Source organism: Etheostoma cragini, chromosome 6 (genome assembly GCF_013103735.1).
Source record: "Etheostoma cragini isolate CJK2018 chromosome 6, CSU_Ecrag_1.0, whole genome shotgun sequence".
In the NCBI taxonomy this organism is placed as follows: Eukaryota; Metazoa; Chordata; class Actinopteri; order Perciformes; family Percidae; genus Etheostoma; species Etheostoma cragini.
The window spans coordinates 5,938,188-5,958,861 of record NC_048412.1 but is presented as its reverse complement, the minus strand read 5'-3'; the positions used below and the strand labels follow the sequence as shown (position 1 = coordinate 5,958,861).

General features: G+C 40.3%; 1 protein-coding gene across 2 annotated transcripts in view; it reads right to left on the bottom strand.

The window, feature by feature from the left end:
• Nucleotides 1-20,674, bottom strand: part of hace1 (HECT domain and ankyrin repeat containing E3 ubiquitin protein ligase 1) — a 34,383-nt gene that overhangs the window by 1,106 nt on the left and 12,603 nt on the right. The window contains exons 12-24 of one of the 2 annotated variants that reach the window (XM_034874409.1): nucleotides 19,385-19,459; nucleotides 16,912-17,219; nucleotides 12,647-12,715; nucleotides 12,448-12,535; nucleotides 9,504-9,615; nucleotides 8,781-8,878; nucleotides 8,212-8,299; nucleotides 7,964-8,113; nucleotides 7,028-7,224; nucleotides 5,053-5,184; nucleotides 3,846-3,944; nucleotides 2,374-2,444; nucleotides 1,635-1,748 (exon numbers count right to left, since the gene is read on the bottom strand). In XM_034874409.1, the coding sequence (XP_034730300.1) occupies nucleotides 1,635-1,748; nucleotides 2,374-2,444; nucleotides 3,846-3,944; nucleotides 5,053-5,184; nucleotides 7,028-7,224; nucleotides 7,964-8,113; nucleotides 8,212-8,299; nucleotides 8,781-8,878; nucleotides 9,504-9,615; nucleotides 12,448-12,535; nucleotides 12,647-12,715; nucleotides 16,912-17,219; nucleotides 19,385-19,459 (1,601 nt within the window). The remainder of the gene's footprint in view (nucleotides 1-1,634; nucleotides 1,749-2,373; nucleotides 2,445-3,845; nucleotides 3,945-5,052; nucleotides 5,185-7,027; nucleotides 7,225-7,963; nucleotides 8,114-8,211; nucleotides 8,300-8,780; nucleotides 8,879-9,503; nucleotides 9,616-12,447; nucleotides 12,536-12,646; nucleotides 12,716-16,911; nucleotides 17,220-19,384; nucleotides 19,460-20,674) is intronic. The other variant, XM_034874410.1, reaches the window with a different exon arrangement.

Sequence of the window (20,674 nt, the reverse complement as noted above, 5' to 3'; positions counted from 1 at the left end):
GCAGTTCTGAAGGCAAAAGGGGGTCCAACCCGTTACTAGCATGGGGTACCTAATAAAGTGGCCGGTGAGTGTAGATCTGCTCTATCTGTAAAGTGTCTTTGGACTTAAGATTTGATACTATAAATAAATGTAATTGAATTGTCTGTCTTATCTGTTGCTTGCTCAAGCATGCAGAGACCTCTCCCTGCTTCTATCAGTGTGCGAGGACGCCCAGTCGCCCACTAGTCGCCCAGTGCAAGCAACACTAAAGAGACACACTGCCCCCTAGTGCTCAGTAATATTTGTCAAATGTCCCTCAGTTCTGGCTTGTTAGAAGGACTTGCACTGGGAATGTATGTCTGTTTCTTTATTTCTTAATCTTTAAGAGTGTTGAGGGCAGAACGAAAGAAATCATAACAATACTTAGTTTCTTCCAGTGAAGAAAAAACCCACAGCATCTTTGCCAACACAATAAGATGGCAGATGGCACTGAACTGGGCTGTTTGACCATTGACAGAGTCCGAGACAAGTCTAACTGGGAGCACTTTTGAGAACCAGTCATGACTAAAACAAAAGGAAAAAAATTAAGGCTACAGCTAAGGTTTTTTTTCATTGTCAGTTATTCTCTTGGTTATTTGGTCTACAAAATGCACGAAAATGGTGAAAAATGTTAATCAGTTTTTCTAAAGCTCAAGATGATGTCCTAAAATGTCTCATTTGCTCCACAATTTAAAGAAATATATTAGAGTTGCAGTGTACCGGTCATAGTGAGGTGACAAAACTAGAAAATATTCACATATCAGAAAAATAAGTATGTTTCTACTTGGATTAACTGGATCTATTTTTTTTCTGTCACTAAAGAACTTCTTCTGGAAATGAACAACTGCATATAACCTCAGCTAACTCATTTGAAATAAATTATACCACATTAGATGGTTATTTTCAGAAAAATACTAAGGAAATTATTATGATGTTGGGCAGGAAAAGGCAAAAGGCCAACTGGACTTGTTTGAGGACAACGACTGTAGTGAGTGATACCAGTGGCCCGAGACTGAAATAATACTGAGACACACCCACGAGACCATGACAAGTTGAGGATAATAGAATAAAGAGCAGCGTTGGGCATCGCTTTGATCTTATTGATTCTATGAGCGCTGGAGTGGTAATGGGTCACATGCTTATTTCACAGATAAGAGGGAGATTTTATTTTGATTCAGTGGGGATTTACAGTTTTACCAGGCTTTTTCAACGTGAAATAAAGCCACACGTTAGAGCGCCGTTTCCTCCATGGCTGCAACACAACAAGCGCCTGGAGGTAAGGTGGTCGCTACGGAGACCTAAACTTGCGAGGGTTCAATTTGGAACCGATGATCGGATTCGAAACGATTCCAAATCCCAATCCTACTCACATGCTACAAATGCTTGGATAGAACTAGAGAAGATGATGACACCGGTGTCGGAAAAGCCTCCGATACTGCCTAAAATGCTGGTAAAGATATCGGAACCTGGAGTTAATGCACCGATCCAATACCATAATTTAGACCCAATAATAGGCAACTTGCCAATAGGCAAGTTCATGTATTACATCGGTATCGGGAAGAGGAAAAACAGTATCGGACTACCTCTAAATAGAACAAAGTCAGTAAAGTCATTACCAGGTACTAGAGGTAGGCAGTAGGTTAGAGGTGTATGGCACTGCAGCAACGGTGAACTTCTGTAAACCACTGCCACCCATCAGGTAGGCAAAGCCACCATGCGGAACCCTGGAACTGATAGAGAAGGAAACCATAGAATAATTAGCATAGAATTAAAATGGATGGAAAGGCAATTGTTTCTCCTGGTCCTTTGATTGGTACACAACAAAATAGCGAATGTTGTTGCGTGTCAGTCAGTGGGGAGGAGATCCGTCCGACGCAGCTCGGGAGACGATCTTGGAGTTGCAGGGAGTGAGCACGGCGGAACCAGCAAGCCGGCCAGCCGGAGTAAGTTGGCTGGTGTTAGCTTGCTAAATGGGCCTCAACCCCCTCACCACATCGTTTACAGAATACGAGCCGAATAAAACTGTCACTTGTAGCAGTGTGCTTTGTGTGGATGAAGCATGAAGTTATTGTGACTCAAGTAGCGGCTGGCTCTCTGCCTCCTAACCTTACTACTCCACTGCTCGTTTCTGCAAAACGTCCGCTCCGTGACTTGCCAAAAGTCGGCTTATTAATCTGAAGTTTAAATGTTATCATGGCAATGGGACACATAGAAATGGTGGCTTCTCTGACCATTCTGTTAAGTTGATTTGAATGAAACTGACCTTTCTATCTATTTATTTCCATGTTCATTACTAATAACTAGACATTCTTGCATTTTCTATAACAAGACAGAGTTGAAACACAGCCGACGCACCTTCCAGTGACAAACTGAAGCAGAAGAACCCGTTCCTCCTGGGTCAGACTGTTCACCACGTCCCAGAACCACTGCAAAACAAATGCAGACTGATCAGCTGACGGCATACAGAAAGAGAAATAGAAGGAGGCAAGGTGGTTCTGTTTGTCCAAAAAGAAGATGTTGCAATGTGACATGAATAGTTCTGCCTGAGCGGTGGTGGAACAGAACAGGTCCTGGTATTGAGTCAGGGGTTGGCAGGTTTCACAAAGTCAAATTTAAAGACTTTTTAAGTACATTATGAATGAAATTTAAGACCTATATTGCACCGTAAAAACTCCAGATGTCAGAGTGTGGAAAGAATGTCTGAAACAATTCCCACGATTTCTTCATTGGCATCATAGGACTGGTGTCTAGAATGGCTGACAATTTAAGTTGCATGTTGATTTCTTTTGTAGTCGTAATACGGCAAATTATAACTGGACTAGCGACAGAAAGAACTAAAAACATCAAAGTATTAAAAAAGAATATTGGGCAGCGCTGCAAGAACTTTTCAATGAGCATTAGAGATAGGGAAATTAAGACCTGTTTAAAATTATTTAAGAACTTTTTATTGCTTTTGCAATTTTAGACTTTTTTAAGACCCCGCGGAAATCTTTTAGTAGAGTATTGTTGAGGAATGATCGCATCACTGAACACAGGAGGTGCCCTCATGTTTGGTCATTTTAGATTCAAAATATAAAATGATGCATAAGTATTCAAAGTGCTGGTTCTGAAATAATGTAATCACACCATTCCTGAAATTGGAGCTTCAATAGACACCTGCTAGGGTTACAGTATATCCAGGTTCTGGTGCATTTTAAAATTAACAGTTTTAAAAATGCAAAGCAAAAATGCGACGTGTGGGCACATCTGGCTCTCAAACTAAATGCTGAGGTAAAGACTGAACATGTTTGACCTGCTGTCCGACTCTGGGAATATGCTCTTTACAGGAAATTAGAAACATATACACTAAGAGGTTTTTTTGAGACATTTTAGCCTTTAAAAGACAGGACAGCTATAGACAGGAAAGGAGGGGAGAAAGGGTGGGAAGAAATGCAGCAAATGGCTGCAGCTCGGAATCAAACCCGGAGCTGCTGCGTTGAGCATATGGGCGCCCACTCTAGCAGGTGAGCTACCTATGCTCTACCCAGACTAACAGCTTAAAGTTGATGTCACATTGTCAGAAAGTCTGTTCACGTGTCAACTGTTCTTCATATTCTGACATTTAAAAAAGAACATCACAAAAAAAATTAATGATACCACTGCATTGCTTTCCTCAAATTCTTTTCAAAAAAATTCATAAATGACATGAGTTAACATTCTGGCTTAAGGTTGGGACAACCAAACTGGTAAGCATAATCGTCACCCAAATTATTCAAGTGAAACATAATTGTCTAGTCTTGGAGGATCCGATTCATGTCAAGCTTGCGGGAAAAAAAGAAAAAGCCCACCTGGACGACTGGCTCCTGAGGGTCGTAGCCACTGGTGTACTCCGTGTTCCTGTACCAGTCCTGCACATCGATCTCTGGCATTCCTGACAGCAGGAGCTCCTGCACGCACACAAGCACACACGCCTTAAAAAAAGACTCACTAGTTTCCTAAAACCATGGGACAGTGTGGTTTTAGCAAACAATACTTAAACAAGAGGAGATTAAAAATGTCGGCTACAGATTCATCCACATTTGGTGGTTTAGTGAGTATATGGGGCTGTAGGACATTGTGTGCATGTGTGCGTGTGTGTGTGTGTGTGTGTGTGTGTGTGTGTGTGTGTGTGTGTGTGTGTGTGTGTGTGTGTGCATTGTAATGCCGGAACATGTCACCCAGTGCAGGAGTGTGGCTCATTGGTGTCTTTTAATAGTCTTCAGAGAAGAATGAAGCTCCATTGCACAGAGGAATAAGATATGTCAGGCTTTGGATACACACACTATCCTTGTTAGTGGGATACGGTCATTGTTAGTTGGACTCTGCCCGTGGGATTTTTTGGTCAATGATCAAAATATGTAATCTTGCCATTCTTATCCTTTAAACTCTAGGTAACCGTACACTGATGGAAGTGAGAGTAAAACCGACACAAAACAGGCCGTTCAGTTGACAGTTGCCTTGCAATGACAGCATGGCTGAGGCATGTCCAACAAAAACAAGGTGGGACAATCATCATGCGACACTATTAATCGTTGTACAAGTGAGGACATGAAATCTGCCGACACACAGGAAAAGGTTAGGTTGGGCTTCAAGGTCATCGTAGTAGCACCCCCTGCCCCCGCCCCAGCCCCCCCATTCCACACACCCCACACCCACCCCCTCCGCTACAACCCCGCTACATCCAGACACAGCTAATCAATCCCCGCCATCAGAGCCGAGCAGATGAAGAGAAACAAGGAGAATGCCAAATATAAAAGACGATGGATGAGAGGAAGAGGAAATATATATATATGCTGTATGTTTTGCACTTCCTGCACTTAACCCATTCAGTCACCGTTTTCCTGTAAAAGACCTATTTTGTGTGTATTTGATGTTTTGAAACTTATTTTCCATTTGTCTGTTTGTTCATGTGTGCATCATTTACCAAGGCAAATTCCATGAAAGTGTTATGTTGTTCTGGCAATAAACCCTTTTCTGATTCTGAAAGGACAGGGAGGTTGGAGGAGTACGACTAACCAATTCATATTCGTCAAAAAGCTGGATGAGCGAGGGGGGGATGAAGGTGTGGAATCCTTGCAGGAAGGCATTTATCTGAGGCTGGATGGCTCGCGTCATCCTCAACTCCGTCACCAGCTGGACGTACTCGGCCTGGGAGAAGGAACGGACACACGGACACACACACACACACACACGGACACACACACGGACACAGATCAAAGTCCCCAAGAAAGAGACATAGCTCATGCATAGGTATTATTTAGGCTCCTGTTCTCTGCTTTATGAGACAGTGCCATCTGCAGGAACACTGCGCTACTGAACTCTCTAATTGGGACTCTTCCTCCCAATTAGCCGGAGGAGAGAGATCAATTGCTCATAAGAGACCAACAATAGATAAATATACTAGAGTGGAACTTCAGCCGGTCATTAATTATTGATCTGACTTGATTCTGTCAAAAACAACATTCTGTACATGTGAGACACCTGTCAAAATATACAAACCAAAACGAAAAAGCAGAAATCACCCGTCTTAAAGGGCGTTTTCCACCTGAACGTCCAAACAAAGGTTCATGTTTTTGTTACATTGTATACATTTGATCCGGTAAGTTTTGGTTTTACACTGCAGTTATGCAATAAAGATCTATACATGACAAAACTACGTCCTGCCGTCATCCCATAGGAGGACTGCGTCTCCAGATACTTATAATTGATTGGTGTGTAGACGGGCGTATCCTCTCTCTGTGTCAGACTTTTTTCAACTGACTGCTGCTCTGCCCTCCTGCCACCGCTCTTTTTGTTTGTTTTTCAATGTTGAGAAGCAAGACATGGGAACTTTCTTTCTAGAGACAAGCGGAAACCTACATGGTACATTTACTACCACTTAACAAGTAAACTGCTGATGTATTCTCTGCTCTGATAGCAGACAGCTGTCTGCTCTGAGCGCATCCACTGTCACTCACTCATGTAGCCTACACACTAAGCACCAAGCTAATCCTTAAAGGAGCTTCCCCGGCCTGTATCACAAGGACACCTCTTTTGATCGGACCAAAGATTTGGTCTTTTGATCCAGACCGTGGTCCGAGGCGCTTTTCTCACTTGCAATTTTGGTTCGGACCAAACTGAAAAGTCCGAAAGGCTGGACCAAATGAGGTCAGGGTGAAAACGCCCTAAAAGCTGTAAAATATTCTGAGTATGTCACATCATCTTGTTAACAGTTTAAAATCATGGCTGGCACACATTTAAATCAAAACAACCAGATATAACAAAACAAAAAAATATGCAGATCTTTTGATAACTCTCATGTCAGGTAATTATGAAGTTGGATCTAGAAGCCAGTTAGCATAGCTTAGCATAAAGACAAAAATCTAAATCTACCTACTATGACACCTCTATTCCTCTCTTAATAATATGGTAGATTAATCCGTTGAAACAAAAGGGTTAATTGGAGATTGCCAGGCAACCAGTGGATGCATGTCTTATTCTGTACAATCTGTCATCTCATAGATGCATAGAAAAGCAATGGTAATAAATATTACATGCATAGTTCATTTTGTCAATTGCATCCGAGCCATTCTTACAGCTCACATTAAATGATTTTAATTTTGTCCTACAGCACAAATATGTCTACATATTTTCCGAATAGTCAAATGTTAAGTTATGGAAATTGACTTATTTAGACAAGCACGATGTCAACTTGATTTTTTTTCAACGCTATCACAATCATGCAAAGGAGTTAAAGAAAATAGTAAGAATAAAGTCTGAAACATGTACACAAATTTTGTGTAGCAATAATAAACAACGTACATCCCCTTGTAGGTTACCCAAGCCCAATAAGGCAAAACACTGTTGAATCTTTATAAAGAAATTATTAGAAAAGTATTGTAAAATAAAGCATAACCACCTCTCACTGAACTTTGCCCTTTGACCAAACATGTTCTTGAGTTATGTTGACACCGGGTGACATTAATGCCTCTGACTGTTTGTGGCGACTGACCTTGTTGTCCTGGGTGACCAGGATGCTGGTCCCTCCGGGTTTGAGTGGCATTTCCTCCATCGCCCCGAACACGTCCGTCTCTACAGAGAAGGTGAGCTCCAGACCCAGATCGCTGATGTCGTTGTCCAGGATCCACTGCAGGTTCTTGGCATACTCTGGATCGATGGACGACACGTCCTGGTAGTTCACTGGGATACCTGGGAAACACGGTTTCAAATTACAGGTTTTATTGTCACAGTAATGAAATATGTTTCCCTGTACAATGAAGAGATTCCCTTACTGTCCACAGAATGCCAAAGACTCACATATTAGCTATAGTACGGAAAGTATAGGAATTATTTTTTCTTTCTTAGTAATTAACACAAAATTTTAACTTTGATATTCACTAGGGCTCAACTCCCAGATTTCCTTAACCCTTGTGTTCTCCTCGGGTCAAATTTGACTTGTTTTCAAAGTTTTTATTGTTATAAATTTGAGTTTCTTTCAACCAAATTGCCCAAAAATAACATGGATGCACGGGTGAACATTGTATCCATTTACTTTCTTTTAATTATGGGTGTTTTATTTATTTTTTATTATTATTTTATAGCATTTAAAACAAATGTTTAAATGGTTTTAAAATAGCATCCTAACATAAACATCCTCTGACCTTAACCAGTAGTCCAAATAATTGGTAATTTCTGCTTTTTTTTTTTACTTAACAATGAGCTATAATGTCATATAAATTAGAGTGATCCATGAATTGAAAAAAAAAACGTTATCTAAGTTATCTGACTGCACTGAACGCTTGACACCCTAAACATGCAGTCAGTGTGTGTACGATGCATGTGTATTCTAGTTTGACTTCTTTAGTTGATCAACCCATACGTATATTATATGTTATTAACCAACACATTAATCTGTCTCTTATCTACACAGATGCCTGTGTTCTTTTACCCAGAATGTGTTTGTAGAAGGAGCGGGTGAAATAGATGTTGACCAGCTGTCGGTGGTATAGAGCCAGACCCAGGATCTGACCTGCAAACTGGAAGTAGTTAAGATGGTCTGGGTTCACCGAGGAGTTACTGTTCGGCTGAAAAGTGGTACCTGTAGATCACACGCACACAAAAACGCGCCGTCATTGTACATGATAAGGTTCTGCTTGTCACGCTGAATGTTGTCACAGAAAGGAAAGAGTCATCTACCATCAGCTGACTGAGTGAACAGAGCATAGTCTGGGTTGATGATCTCATTGGACAGGATGTCAAACCACTCCCGAACCACACCCTGGCCCTGTAAATACACAGAAAAATGCATCACAACTCACAGCTGTGGGTCCAATGACACATGGGACTGGAGTAGGGATGGGCAGTATATCGATATTATATCGATATCAATATATGAAGCTAGACATCGTCTAAAAGTGATGATGATTAAAGTGATGTCATTTTATGAACTTAACAAACCTGCTAGCTATTTTATTATTTGCCTTTAACCACTTAGTCATTATATCCACATTACTGATGATTATTTTGAAAAAAATAATCTCATTGTGTGAATATTTGGTAAAAGCACCAATAGTCCACCCTACAATATCGCTGCAATATCAACATTAATGTATTTGCTCAAGAATATGGTGATATTGGATTTTTTTCCTTATCGACCAGCTCCGGACTGCAGTACTGCTGATCAGTTGACAGCTGAAACAGGCCAACAGAAAAAAGTGTTTGATTACTAATAATTCAAGCAGTGCCGAATGAATTTAGAAACCCACCATCCCCTCCTCGCCGTGGAAGCGAACAGCAATGCCCTGTTTGAGTTTCTCATTGGTGGACTTGGAAACCATCTCACAGCTACTCCTGAATATGGAATCTGTTAGTGAGAAGCAAAAAAAAAAAATCATATAGGTGCACTGAGAACACAACATCAAGGAGAAAAAGATGTGGCGAACAGATGGAAAATATGTCGGTCAGGGTTGGAGCTACATGCTTTCTGTTTCAAGACAAACTCCTATTAGAAGCTGGAAATGTATTGCTTATTGGCGTAAATTCACATCCTGTAGAACTTGATATTTTCTCACATTATCACACACAATTTTGCAACAAGCAGCATATATACTTTTGCAGCTGCATAGTACCAGTCACAAACACCATCAGCAAATGTTGTTGGCACTCATTAGTAGGGACAGCAGACACAATAGTTCTTAAAGTTAAAGAATAATCTGAAAAAAATGAATGCTGAATGTTAACAATGAATGATCCTATTAGGAGCCCAAGGCATTGTGTCTTAGTTACATCCACTACACATTAATTATAGAGAAAAGCCATTTTTGCATTTTTCAGCCCTTAAAAATCCGGATTCTGCCTTCCCTGCGTGTTATTCATATGGTGTACCCACACATATGGTTTTCACAAAAAGTGATGCGTACATGTAGTAACATAACGCTTGTGATGCAGAAGACTCCCTTACGTTTATGTAAAAAGAGGACCTTTTGTACCTCTGTGGATGAGCAGGATGTCGTTCTCATTGACCGGACGATGAACCATGTCTGAGTCCGGCTGGCCGGCCAGCAGATGCTCATAGAACCACTCGCATCGATCTTTGAAGGGCTGAGGGAGAAAACAAGACTTCATCCCACACTGCGCGGCACTTTCCTGAACTAATTACAACTTCGCTGTGCTTTCAACTCTCAGACTGTGGATTATTCCGTCTCCACCAACGGCTCGGAAAGCCTTCAGTTCTGAAAAACTTGTCTGTAATACAGAGATGAGGCTGGGGGTCAATTTGCATAATATATGCCTTTGTTCTCTAAGCGTTGGAGGTAGAGTGAAGGATGAGCATGGAAGAGAGGAAAAAAGGCTTTTCCCACTGGGGCTGTGGGGCGTACAGCGAGAAGAATCAGGAGATGAAATCAAATTCACCAGGTTAAAGTCTGTAATTAAAACAAGGGCCTGCTCCCAGGCGAGCCATAATCCATGGGTAACGAGGCTCGAACGCTACAGCTCAAATATGAATACTGAAGAGTGAGGAAAGAGCACACAACACAGAGCAGCTCTTAAAATTTATGAAGCCGTATAAATGGAACTTAAGACAAGTGTTATTGCCATGGTTGTAACGCTGTTAAATGATCCTGAAGTAAAGACCGGGGACTTTCAAAGTCACTTTCCATAAAGTCCCTGAAGACACAAACAAAGACACAGAGGGACTATGAGTTATCAAAGTAGAGAATGAAGAATAAGGTACGTGTTTTTGGAGCCACAGTGTACTTTGCAGACAAGAAAGACAAGCGTAGGTTGATGGGAGACATTTTTTATGCATTTTACTAAGTTTGGAAGATTTTAGCTGAACGGGTTGTGAATCAGATACGATATCATCACGATACTCATGCCACAATACGATATTATTGCGATTTTAAACTCTTTGCAATATTCTGGGATATATTGCAATTTACCAACTTCAAATTTTTCCCAATTTCAAATAAATTCCCAAAAGGAAACTTTGTCAATGTCTATTTTATCTAAAAAGATACATTTCTCTGTTTGTTCATATCATTTTAATTTTATTGCTGAAAAATTGGATTGTAAGCAGACAAACTACCAACATATATATAATAAAAGATCCATAGTTGGCTTCTGTGTATCAATACAGTATTGCCACTGAAAATATCGCAATTCTATGCTGTATCGATTATTCCCCCAACCCCTAATAACTGATAGCTGATTTTGCAAGGTCCTGACAGGGAACATCTAGATGAGAACCTTCAATAAATAATAATAGTAAAATCCCCCCCTCCTATACATATGACACTAGTCACTTTACATGGACACTGTGAACCCTATTTGCACTAATGTAACTTTAAATGTATATTATTCATTTCATTTCAATACATCTCTCAGCTATTGATATTTGCACTAGTCATAATCATCTTATAACAATATATTTATATGGTTTCTGTTTTTACTTGTCTTCTGATTCTTTTCTTTTTCAGAGCCATGCAACAAAATCTCGCTCAACTGTTTATGTTAATGAACAGTTGAATGACAATAAAGTCGGTCTAAGTCTAAAAAATGAGGGTCACCATGCAAAGAGAAGGGTTGAGTCTGATGGATAAAATTGGAGAAGTGTATGTATGCCTATAGAGCCTATATATTTTCATTAGTTTATTACAGATGCATCAATGTCGGCTAATGAGTACCAAGAAATCGGAGTAAAGAAATGTCAAAGAAATGTTTGAGGTAAGTTATCAAAAAATGATTGACAGATTAATACAGTAAGTACTTAAAAAAAAATCTGCCATTAGATTTAGTACTAATGCGTAATTTTTTGGGAAAATGTCAAAAATGGGCTAAAACGTACAGTAGAAAATGTATGGCTAACTTACTGTATCTAGTAGTCCTACAAACTTAAATAAGCTTTCAGCAAACATGGGGGTCAAGATTGGGTGAACTATTCCTTTAAGAAGATGAAAACATTTAGGTACTGTCTTCAGATGTACACTGCTTCATTGTGTTGCAGTAGTAATGGGCCATTCAAACTATAAGAAGAAAACATTTAAATGAACATATATATAAGTAAAGTAAAGGTTTATGGGAGTTGGGTGTTACATACTTTAGGGGTAACTACTGTTTTTTAATTTATTTTTTTCAACCTGGACCCTATTTTATTATGTTTTTGTGTCAAATGGCGTTTTTCCACTGATCCCGCTTGACTTGCCTTGAGTTTTTGGGTTTTCCATTAAAAAAGAATGTCCCTGGTACTAGCTAACAGGTACTTTTTGTAGTACTACCTCAGTTGAAATTCCAAGCGAGCTGAGACAATACCAAAAGGTGATGTGAAAACCCCAAGACTACTGATTGGTTGGAGAAAATCGTCACTAATGCCTGCGTCATCATTGCTAGCGCCATCAGGGAAGGAACAAACCCGCCATTTTTTAAAGGTTTAGCCAGCTGTGGGTTTTTTTTGTTTTTTTTTGCTGCCACCAGCTTCTTTTGTCTTCTGGCTGTGGCAACAGCCACATGCCGAGAATCAAAAACAACACACCTTCGTTGTTCTGTGTGTGTGTGTGTGTGTGTGTGTGTGTGTGTGGCGTTAGGTCCCGGTAGTTTGGCTGCCGAGTAGAGCTGGTCCTAGCAGTGCCACATGTAACTGAAGGGAACAACTATCTTGGACTAGGTCAAGTATAAAGCGAGATTGTTGCAGTCAGCAGCAGCGAAACAAGCTACAATGTAAGTTAAGGGAAAATGTCCAGCTTGTATTTACTGTGCTCGTTTTGCAATTGACAGGCTCAGATTCATATTTATATAATATTCTGTTACTTCTTTCTCCAAAAAGAACAGAGTGTTGCTCAATAAAGAACAGATCATGTTTTCTAGCAGATTCAATTTAGCTTCCAAACTTGTGCTTTCATATTAAGTCCCTCCAAACAATTCATCATGTCTTACCTGGCCTTTAATGATGTGCATGAAGCGTGACATCAACTCTGGACACTCCAGGAGGAAATGAAAGTGGTTAAAGATGATCTTTGGATTCCTGGGAAAAAACACATGAGGAGGCACAAGGTCAAAACAGGGGAGTGAGAGAACAAAGAGATAAAAGTGTTGAAGGAAAAAAGTTCCGGGGGGGGGGGGGGCATTGACTCACCTGGTTACAAAACACTTGAGCACCTCGTCATGCTTGCAGACAAACTCAATGAAGCGAGGGGACGTCATTCTAGGTAAGGAAAAAAGAGGGAGATGAAGAGTGAGAAAGAAAAAGTGAGAAGGGAAAAGAGACAAACAGCTATCTCAACAACAGCATTTGTTTTTCATTACTATCTAAAATAGCAAAATGTCCTAAACTGAAAAAATTATGTTGGATTATTATTATTATAATTGCTGATGGAAAGCAGGGTAAAAAAAAGCAAGAGAGCAACAAAAACAGAAAGAGAGACGGTTCATTTCAGCAGGGATGCATGCTCTGTTGGCTGTTAAGAGTATTTAATGATCTAATTGTGTATAATATTTGACCTAGAGAAGGGTTAAAAAAATAAAAAAAAGAGAAAAATGTGAGAGCAAACAGCAGGTAGATAAAGCAGCGTTGTCTCAATTTTTTTTTTTAACTAAGTACTGAAAGAGAAACAGTAATACTTGGAATATCCTGATATGTAAAAGTTTGTGTACAGCCTTTTACTATTTCATCTGGATCAGAGATCTTCAACAGGGGTCCGTGATCCCAAGGGGGTCCTCAAAATTATTTTTGAAACTTAAATATACATTTACAGTGAGGAAAATATGTATTTGAACACCCTGCTATTTTGCAAGTTCTGCACTGTGAGAGACATAATCTATAAAAAAAAATCTAGAAATCACAATGTATGATTTTTTAACTATTTATTTGTATGATACAGCTGCAAATAAGTATTTGAACACCTGTCTATCAGTTAAAATTCTGACCCTCAAAGACCTGTTAGTCTGCCTTCAAAATGTCCACCTCCACTCCAATTACTATCCTAAATTAGATGCACCTGTTTGAGGTCGTTAGCAGCATACAGACACCTGTCCACCCTATACAATCAGTAAGAATCCAACTACTAACATGGCCAAGACCAAAGAGTTATCCAAAGACACTAGAGACAAAATTGTACACCTCCACAAGGCTGGAAAGGGCTACGGGGAAATTTCCAAGCAGCTTGGTGAAAAAAGGTCCACTGTTGGAGCAATCATTAGAAAATGGAAGAAGCTAAACATGACTGTAAATCTCACTCGGACTGGGGCTCCATGCAAGATCTCACCTCGTGGGTTCTCAGTGATCCTAAGAAAGGTGAGAAATCAGCCCAGAACTACACGGGAGGAGCTGGTCAATGACCTGAAAAGAGCTGGGACCACCGTTTCCAAGGTTACTGTTGGTAATACACTAAGACCTAATGGTTTGAAATCATGCATGGCACGGAAGGTTCCCCTGCTTAAACCAGCACATGTCAAGGCCCGTCTTAAGTTTGCCAATGACCATTTGGATGATCCAGAAGAGTCATGGGAGAAAGTCATGTGGTCAGATGAGACCAAAATAGAACTTACTGTTCATAATTCCACTAACCGTGTTTGGAGGAAGAAGAATGATGAGTACCATCCCAAGAACACCATCCCTACTGTGAAGCATCATGCTTTGGGGTTGTTTTTCTTCACATGGGATAGGGCAACTGCACTGTATTAAGGAGAAGATGACTGGGACCATGTATTGCGAGATTTTGGGGACCAACCTCCTTCCTTTAGTTAGAGCATTGAAGATGGGTCGAGGCTGGGTCTTCCAACATGACAATGACCCGAAGCACACAGCCAGGAGAACCAAGGAGTGGCTCTGGAAGAAGCATATCAAGGTTCTGGCGTGGCCTAGCCAGTCTCCAGACCTAAACCCAATAGAGAATCTTTGGAGGGAGCTCAAACTCAGTCTTTCTCAGCAACAGCCCAGAAACCTGACGGATCTAGAGAAGATCTGTGTGGAGGAGCGGGCCAATATCCCTGATGCAGTGTGTGTCAAACCTGGTGAAAAACTACAGGAAACGTTCGACCCCTGAAATAGCAAAGAGGCTACCGTACCAAATATTAACATTGATTTTCTCAGGTGTTCAAACACTTATTTGCAGCTGTCTCATACAATTAAATAGTTAAAAAATCATACATTGTGAGTTCTGGAAAAAAAACATTTTTAAGATTATGTCTCTCACAGTGGACATGCACCTACGATGGCAATTTCAGACCCCTCCATGATTTCTAAGTGGGAGAACTTGCAAAATAGCAGGATGTTCAAATACTTATTTTCCTCACTGTATATGAATCAAGATTTTAATAGCAAAGATACATTGGCCTATTTGTGAAAAAAAAAAAAAAGGTCACTGTGTTTCCACATGTATGTTTAACATTAAAACACAACGTATAAATGATATATATTCAGCCCAGTTTAAAATGCAACTCAATTGTATACAATATATGCAGTAGGGGGCCCTACTCCATATTTCTTGTAGCTTAGGGGTCCCGATCTATAAAGAAACGTTGAAGACCCCTGATCTAGATTACACTAGGGCTGCAGCATTGAGACAAACTACACTAGTTGTCTATGGGAAATAGTAGGTAGTAGACTTAGGTGGAGGCTGGTGGTGTGGTCTGGACCAGCTGCCCCTTTGCTCATTTGAAAGCCATGATGTCTGTCTCTCATGGGTGGGCCAAAATTTCTGGGTGGGCAAAGCAGAGAAAGGGGAGGTAATCTAGCGTGTGCTTTTACCCTTTTAGACATTACCCACATTGAGAGAGGTGGGAAGTACACTTTTAAGCAAAGTTTTGAAGTACTGGTTCTTTATGTCAGTATTTTAATTTTAGGATATATTCTACTTTTGCCCCGTATGCAGTAATAACGGGCAAGTTTCCACATCGGCCCCCTGAGTTTTCATTTACTCAAAGGCAGAGCAGAATACCCAGGGCTCGGTTTACACCTATCGTCATTTCTAGCCACTGAGGCATGCTGGGGAAATGCATTTTAACGTTAAAATAAACTCAAAAAAAAAGGTAAATTTTAATGCCATAGGACCTTCAAGACCCTGAGGAAACCCTGATTAGTAGTAGCAGTAGTGATCAGTGTGCTATTAGTAATAGTTTGCAACCCGAATGCAGACCATCTGTAGAGAACGCGCATACATCCCAGGCATATATCTGTCCTTGTCACTCCCCGCAGCTCAGCCCAGCAGAGATTCCTTAAAGAGTGACAACCCACCAAGGGAACTTACGCTGTCTACAGAGGACACATGTCAGCTGCGTTTGTCTGCCTCACATGCGTCTGACAGAAGAGATACGCTTGTATTTTAGTCAATACAGTTGTTTACACCTGCTGCGTGACAGTTTCACTTGCACAGCAGCATGTGACAGCTACCTGATCTGTCTTTTTTGGCTTAAAGTCTATTTTCTTACATCCTAACTACAGTGAATGTGTTTCTGAACCGTGTGCACTGCCAAAAATGCATGTTAGACAATGGCAGTCCTGTGGCTGAACACATCTGGTGTGACGCTGATACAGGACTCAACTGAAGCTGGTGCTGTGCAGGTTTACGACTTCTTCATATTCGTTTCCAGAAAAAAAAAAAAAACAGACCGAAAGCAGAACATACATGCTATGTGCTTCTTTAGGAATTAAATTAATGTCAGACTGACTAACTTGTGATGTGCATTCCTTCTAAAAAAACAATGGGTTTTCAAAAGGTTAATAATACACAGTGTATTGTATCTAGACGTGTATTATTCAACTTTTGTTTTTGTTAAAGAAGGAAAACAAAATCCCAATATTCAATACTAAAGAATCACAATACTTGGGCACCCAGATAGCTCAGTGGTTAGAGTGGGTGCCCATATACAGAGGCTTGCTCCTCGACGCAGCGGGCCCGAATCCGGCCTGCGGCCCCTTTGCTGCATGTCACTCCCCCTCTCTCTCCCCCTTTCACACATCTTCGTCTGTCTGTCTAATAAATAACTTAAAAAAGAATCACTATACTTAATAAATCATATAAATTAAAAAAACGCAATACAATTCGAATTGGCACCCGTGTATCATGAAAGAATTAAATCAGGACAAAATCATATTGTTCTAACCATATTAAAAAGATACTTTGCCGATTTCAATTCAGCTCTGTGTCATCTATGTGTGGGCAGGGTGTTTAGATAAATGGTGTGTGGCTTCCCTCCATGGCAGCAGCACATGGAGCTCAGAGCAGCACAGGTCGGCCAAGAACCGCCAGATGATGCAAAACTCATAATGGAGGTCCGAGACATGAGGCGCTATGTCAGATTTCAGCTCCGAGCTCCATCAGCTGGCGCGACAGAGGAAAGTCACCCTTTTTCTTTATATTGATTAGATATTACAGTGACAGATGAAAGCTGAACACAGACCCTTGTGGCATCTGACAGGAGCAGCACATATAGAAGGCCTGGATCACAGCACTGAGCCGACTGGCCGTCATGGAGATGACGTCCTCCCCATCGGCGTACACATCTGTTTCCATGGCAGTCTGAGCGTCCAGCAAGGAGTGCAGCTTTGGTGTGGAGCGGGAGTGGTCGACCTCCCGCTGTTTGAGAAGCAGCGAGGCTATTTCGCTGCTGCTGGAGGAGGGGGAAGAAGGGTTCTTCCTGTTCCTGTCCAGCTCTGTGGAGATAAGCACCAGCCACTCGTCCAGGGAGTGCCACAGCAGCTCCATTGGCTGCAAAGAGACCAACAGAGGTGAGAGGCACACAGGATCACAGGGAAAAAACAAAGAGTGTGATCCACAAAAACATGACAAGAGAGGAGTGACAGTGGCCTTCAGGGGGTCTGCAGGTTGTTGTTTTTTCAAAGCTTCATTCAGGCTTTAGCACATTTTTCATGTTGTGTGGGACTGAGTTAAGAGTAATGTCCGAAAATTGACCTTCGTCCAACTAAGAACAAGCCAGGTAAGTTCTGACAGTGCCCATGTCAGGTGCACCAGCATAGAAGTTCTCTTCTGATGGATCGGTTCATTCAAATTACAAAAATACATATTTCCTTGCTTACCTCTTGTGCTATCTAGGGACAGAGAGTTGTAATTTATTTGACCAGGTTTTGAGATACTTCTCTCAGACTATTTTTGCCTCCCCAATAATACAGTGGCAACAGTAAAATCTCATTCCAGAAGCGGTGTCCTTGTTCTCTGTATAATCCCCATTCTGTTGTCTGTAGTTCATTGTAACTACTTTCTATGAAAGCAATAGTCCCTGTATTTGGGTGGAGGCAGACATCTGAAAGGCAGGTGTCTCAAAACTAAAGAAAACCAGAACTATCTGCATGGCTGTATGTGTTTTTTGTTACCTGGGTGAACAAACCCTTGTCCTGTGTGACTAGAAGGCTTATGCCAGAGAAGAATCCAATAATGTCCTACTACAATATATTTTGCAAAAGGTTATTTATAGAATCATTACATGTTCCACATGTTGCTTTCTTTTCTTAAACGGTTCATTTCACTCTTTTTCAAACTACACCATATTTTCCCATGCATTGGTGTCCTAGTGAATGATGTGAACTAAATTCTTTAAAATTGGTCCAGTATTGAATGAGAACGCTGTAACAGGCTGCCTTGTTACATTCTGCAAAGTAGGGCTGGGCAATAGTGAGTAAATCAGATATCACGATATTCTTGACCAAATACCTCGATAACGATATTGTGGCGATATTCTAGGCTTGACAGTTAATACAATATCTTCACACTTAGATTTTAGATGAATAATCATCAGTAATGTGGAAATAATGTCTGAGTGGGGAAAAGGCAAATAATAGAACAGCTAGAACAGTCTGGGAAGTTCAGGAAAGTACATCACTTTACTGTATGCAGCCTTTAAAACCAGGAAAAGACAACACTTGTATCTAGGTCGATCTTTGTAGGGACTCTTGTCAGACACTTAGACTAATTTTCTGAGCCTGTTAGGGGCAAAACAGCACTATTAGTGGACGTAAATTGAAGCTGCGTGATTACCCATCAATATAACATTGCAGCTTGTTTCACCGCTAACAACTGCAGCTGTTTGGCTTATTGCTTGTCCATTTTCAAAGATTGTTGTTCCCATCAGTCACTTACAAATAATCAATTAACATCGGAAAATAGGGTCTAGTTTGAAAAAAAAAAGAAGCTATCCTTTAATTTAACGTAGGAGCCTTTACAATTAGCAAATGGACGTGCAGCCATGTGCCATAGATAGAAAGCCCCAACACTAAAGTAGCAAATTCCTCCTCTGTGTGTTAATTTTAGAAGTTAAATTGTACAGAATGTGAATGCAAATCCAACAATCACACAATTCTAACCCCAAAAGGATGAAAACTCTATTTAGTATTGGGCAATATTAGTGTACTGTATATACAGTATATACAGTATGTACAGTGTACTATAAAATATTTCCTAGACTTTGCTAATCCTTTCTATACCCAGGTCATACTGCTTTACCATTTTTTGTTGTGTCATGTGATTGCAGGGACTGTTACAAACCATTGAGCAGGGATTGTGTTTTATGACAATATTAGAATTACAGGATTGTAAGCACCGTGATAGATTTAAATTCTTATATAAATACATCATTATAGATGACAATGTCATGACATGCATCTCAAACTCTAAAATGGGATGTAGTATGAAAGCAGATTTTATACATATTGCCCAACCCTAACCCTGTCCACACACACAAAAATGCCAATCATTTTTCAACATGAAATCATTAAAACACCCAGCTACCAATTGTGATGGTAAGTAAGATTATAAGATTGGAGGGTTCCAGAGATTTCCCAAAGTTCAACATGTCAATGCATTTGACATGCAGAGGTTTATGATTGCTGCTGCAAATGATAAAAATGTCCATGGCTCACATCAAAGACAGCAGAACCTGTCCAGGAACATTCATCTTTTTGTACCGTCTCCACAGCCATCTGTCTCGCACACATCTGCAACCAATGGAGTCAATTCTTATTGGTGCTGTTTTAGTTGAAAGGATATACAGTCAAGACAGTATGATCATGTGCCAGTTTAACTAGAAAAAGTTCCACTATTGCCCCAGTGCTGTTTTTGATACTACCACCAGGACTTACCAAAGCTGGACATTTTAAAGCTCCCATGGCACAAAAATGTCACTTTATGAGGTTTTCTAACATTAATATAAGTTCCCCCCAGCTGCTAGAAATGGTTATAGGTGGCCCACCCACGAGAGAGAGACATCATGGCTCTCAAACGAACAAAGTGGTAGTTGGTAAAGGCAACACCCCAGCCTCCACCTTGCCCCCCCACCGCCCAATGGCTAAAGGGACAGAAATGGCAACAAAAAAAAAGATACAGTAATCAATATTTTCATATAAACACAGGCTCAGGTGACTATGTGTTCTATGAAAATAGTCACTCACGGACACAAACCCCAAATTGTTTTGGTTCGCTCTCACCGCTTTCATTCTCAAAAACTAAAAGTCAGTACTTTACTAGTACTACTAGTGATTGATTGTTTAATTTCAAATTCCTATGCTTTTGGAGCATAGCTTGGCAAAGGTCAATATTGATATTTGTTGTTTAAATAAAATTGATTGCATTATTCTTTTTTTTTTTTCATTTACATTTTTGACATTGGTCACATAAATGTGGTTCTTAAAGATAAGTGACTAAGGTAGTGAGAAGGACATACTACAGTGCATAAATTAACACGTTAGTGCTCTGTGGTGGACAAACTATGCATTGGAGACATTGTTTCTAAATTAACTAATTTCTTTGATATTTCTGCAGGTATTTGATATTTCCTGTTAATTGTTGGCCAATGCATGCTGATCATTCATAATTCATAGTAAGCTAATAAAAAAGTAGAAAGCCTCTCTCTCTCTCCTCATTAAGATTATTAATGTCTCCTCCAATATATTTGTCTGAAGAACGATTATGTTAAGCTGTATTCAAGTTAACAGCCTCTGGATTTTTTTCATATTGTTTTACTTCTCAATTGTTGTCACCTGTGAATGATGATTACTCTATTGTTCTCTGAATAGACATTAAGAATTTGCACTTGTTGCTTAATGTCATGGTTTTGAGACAGTGTTTGATATACACTCACCGGCCACTTTATTAGGTACCCCATGCTAGTAACGGGTTGGACCCCCTTTTGCCTTCAGACCTGCCTCAATTCT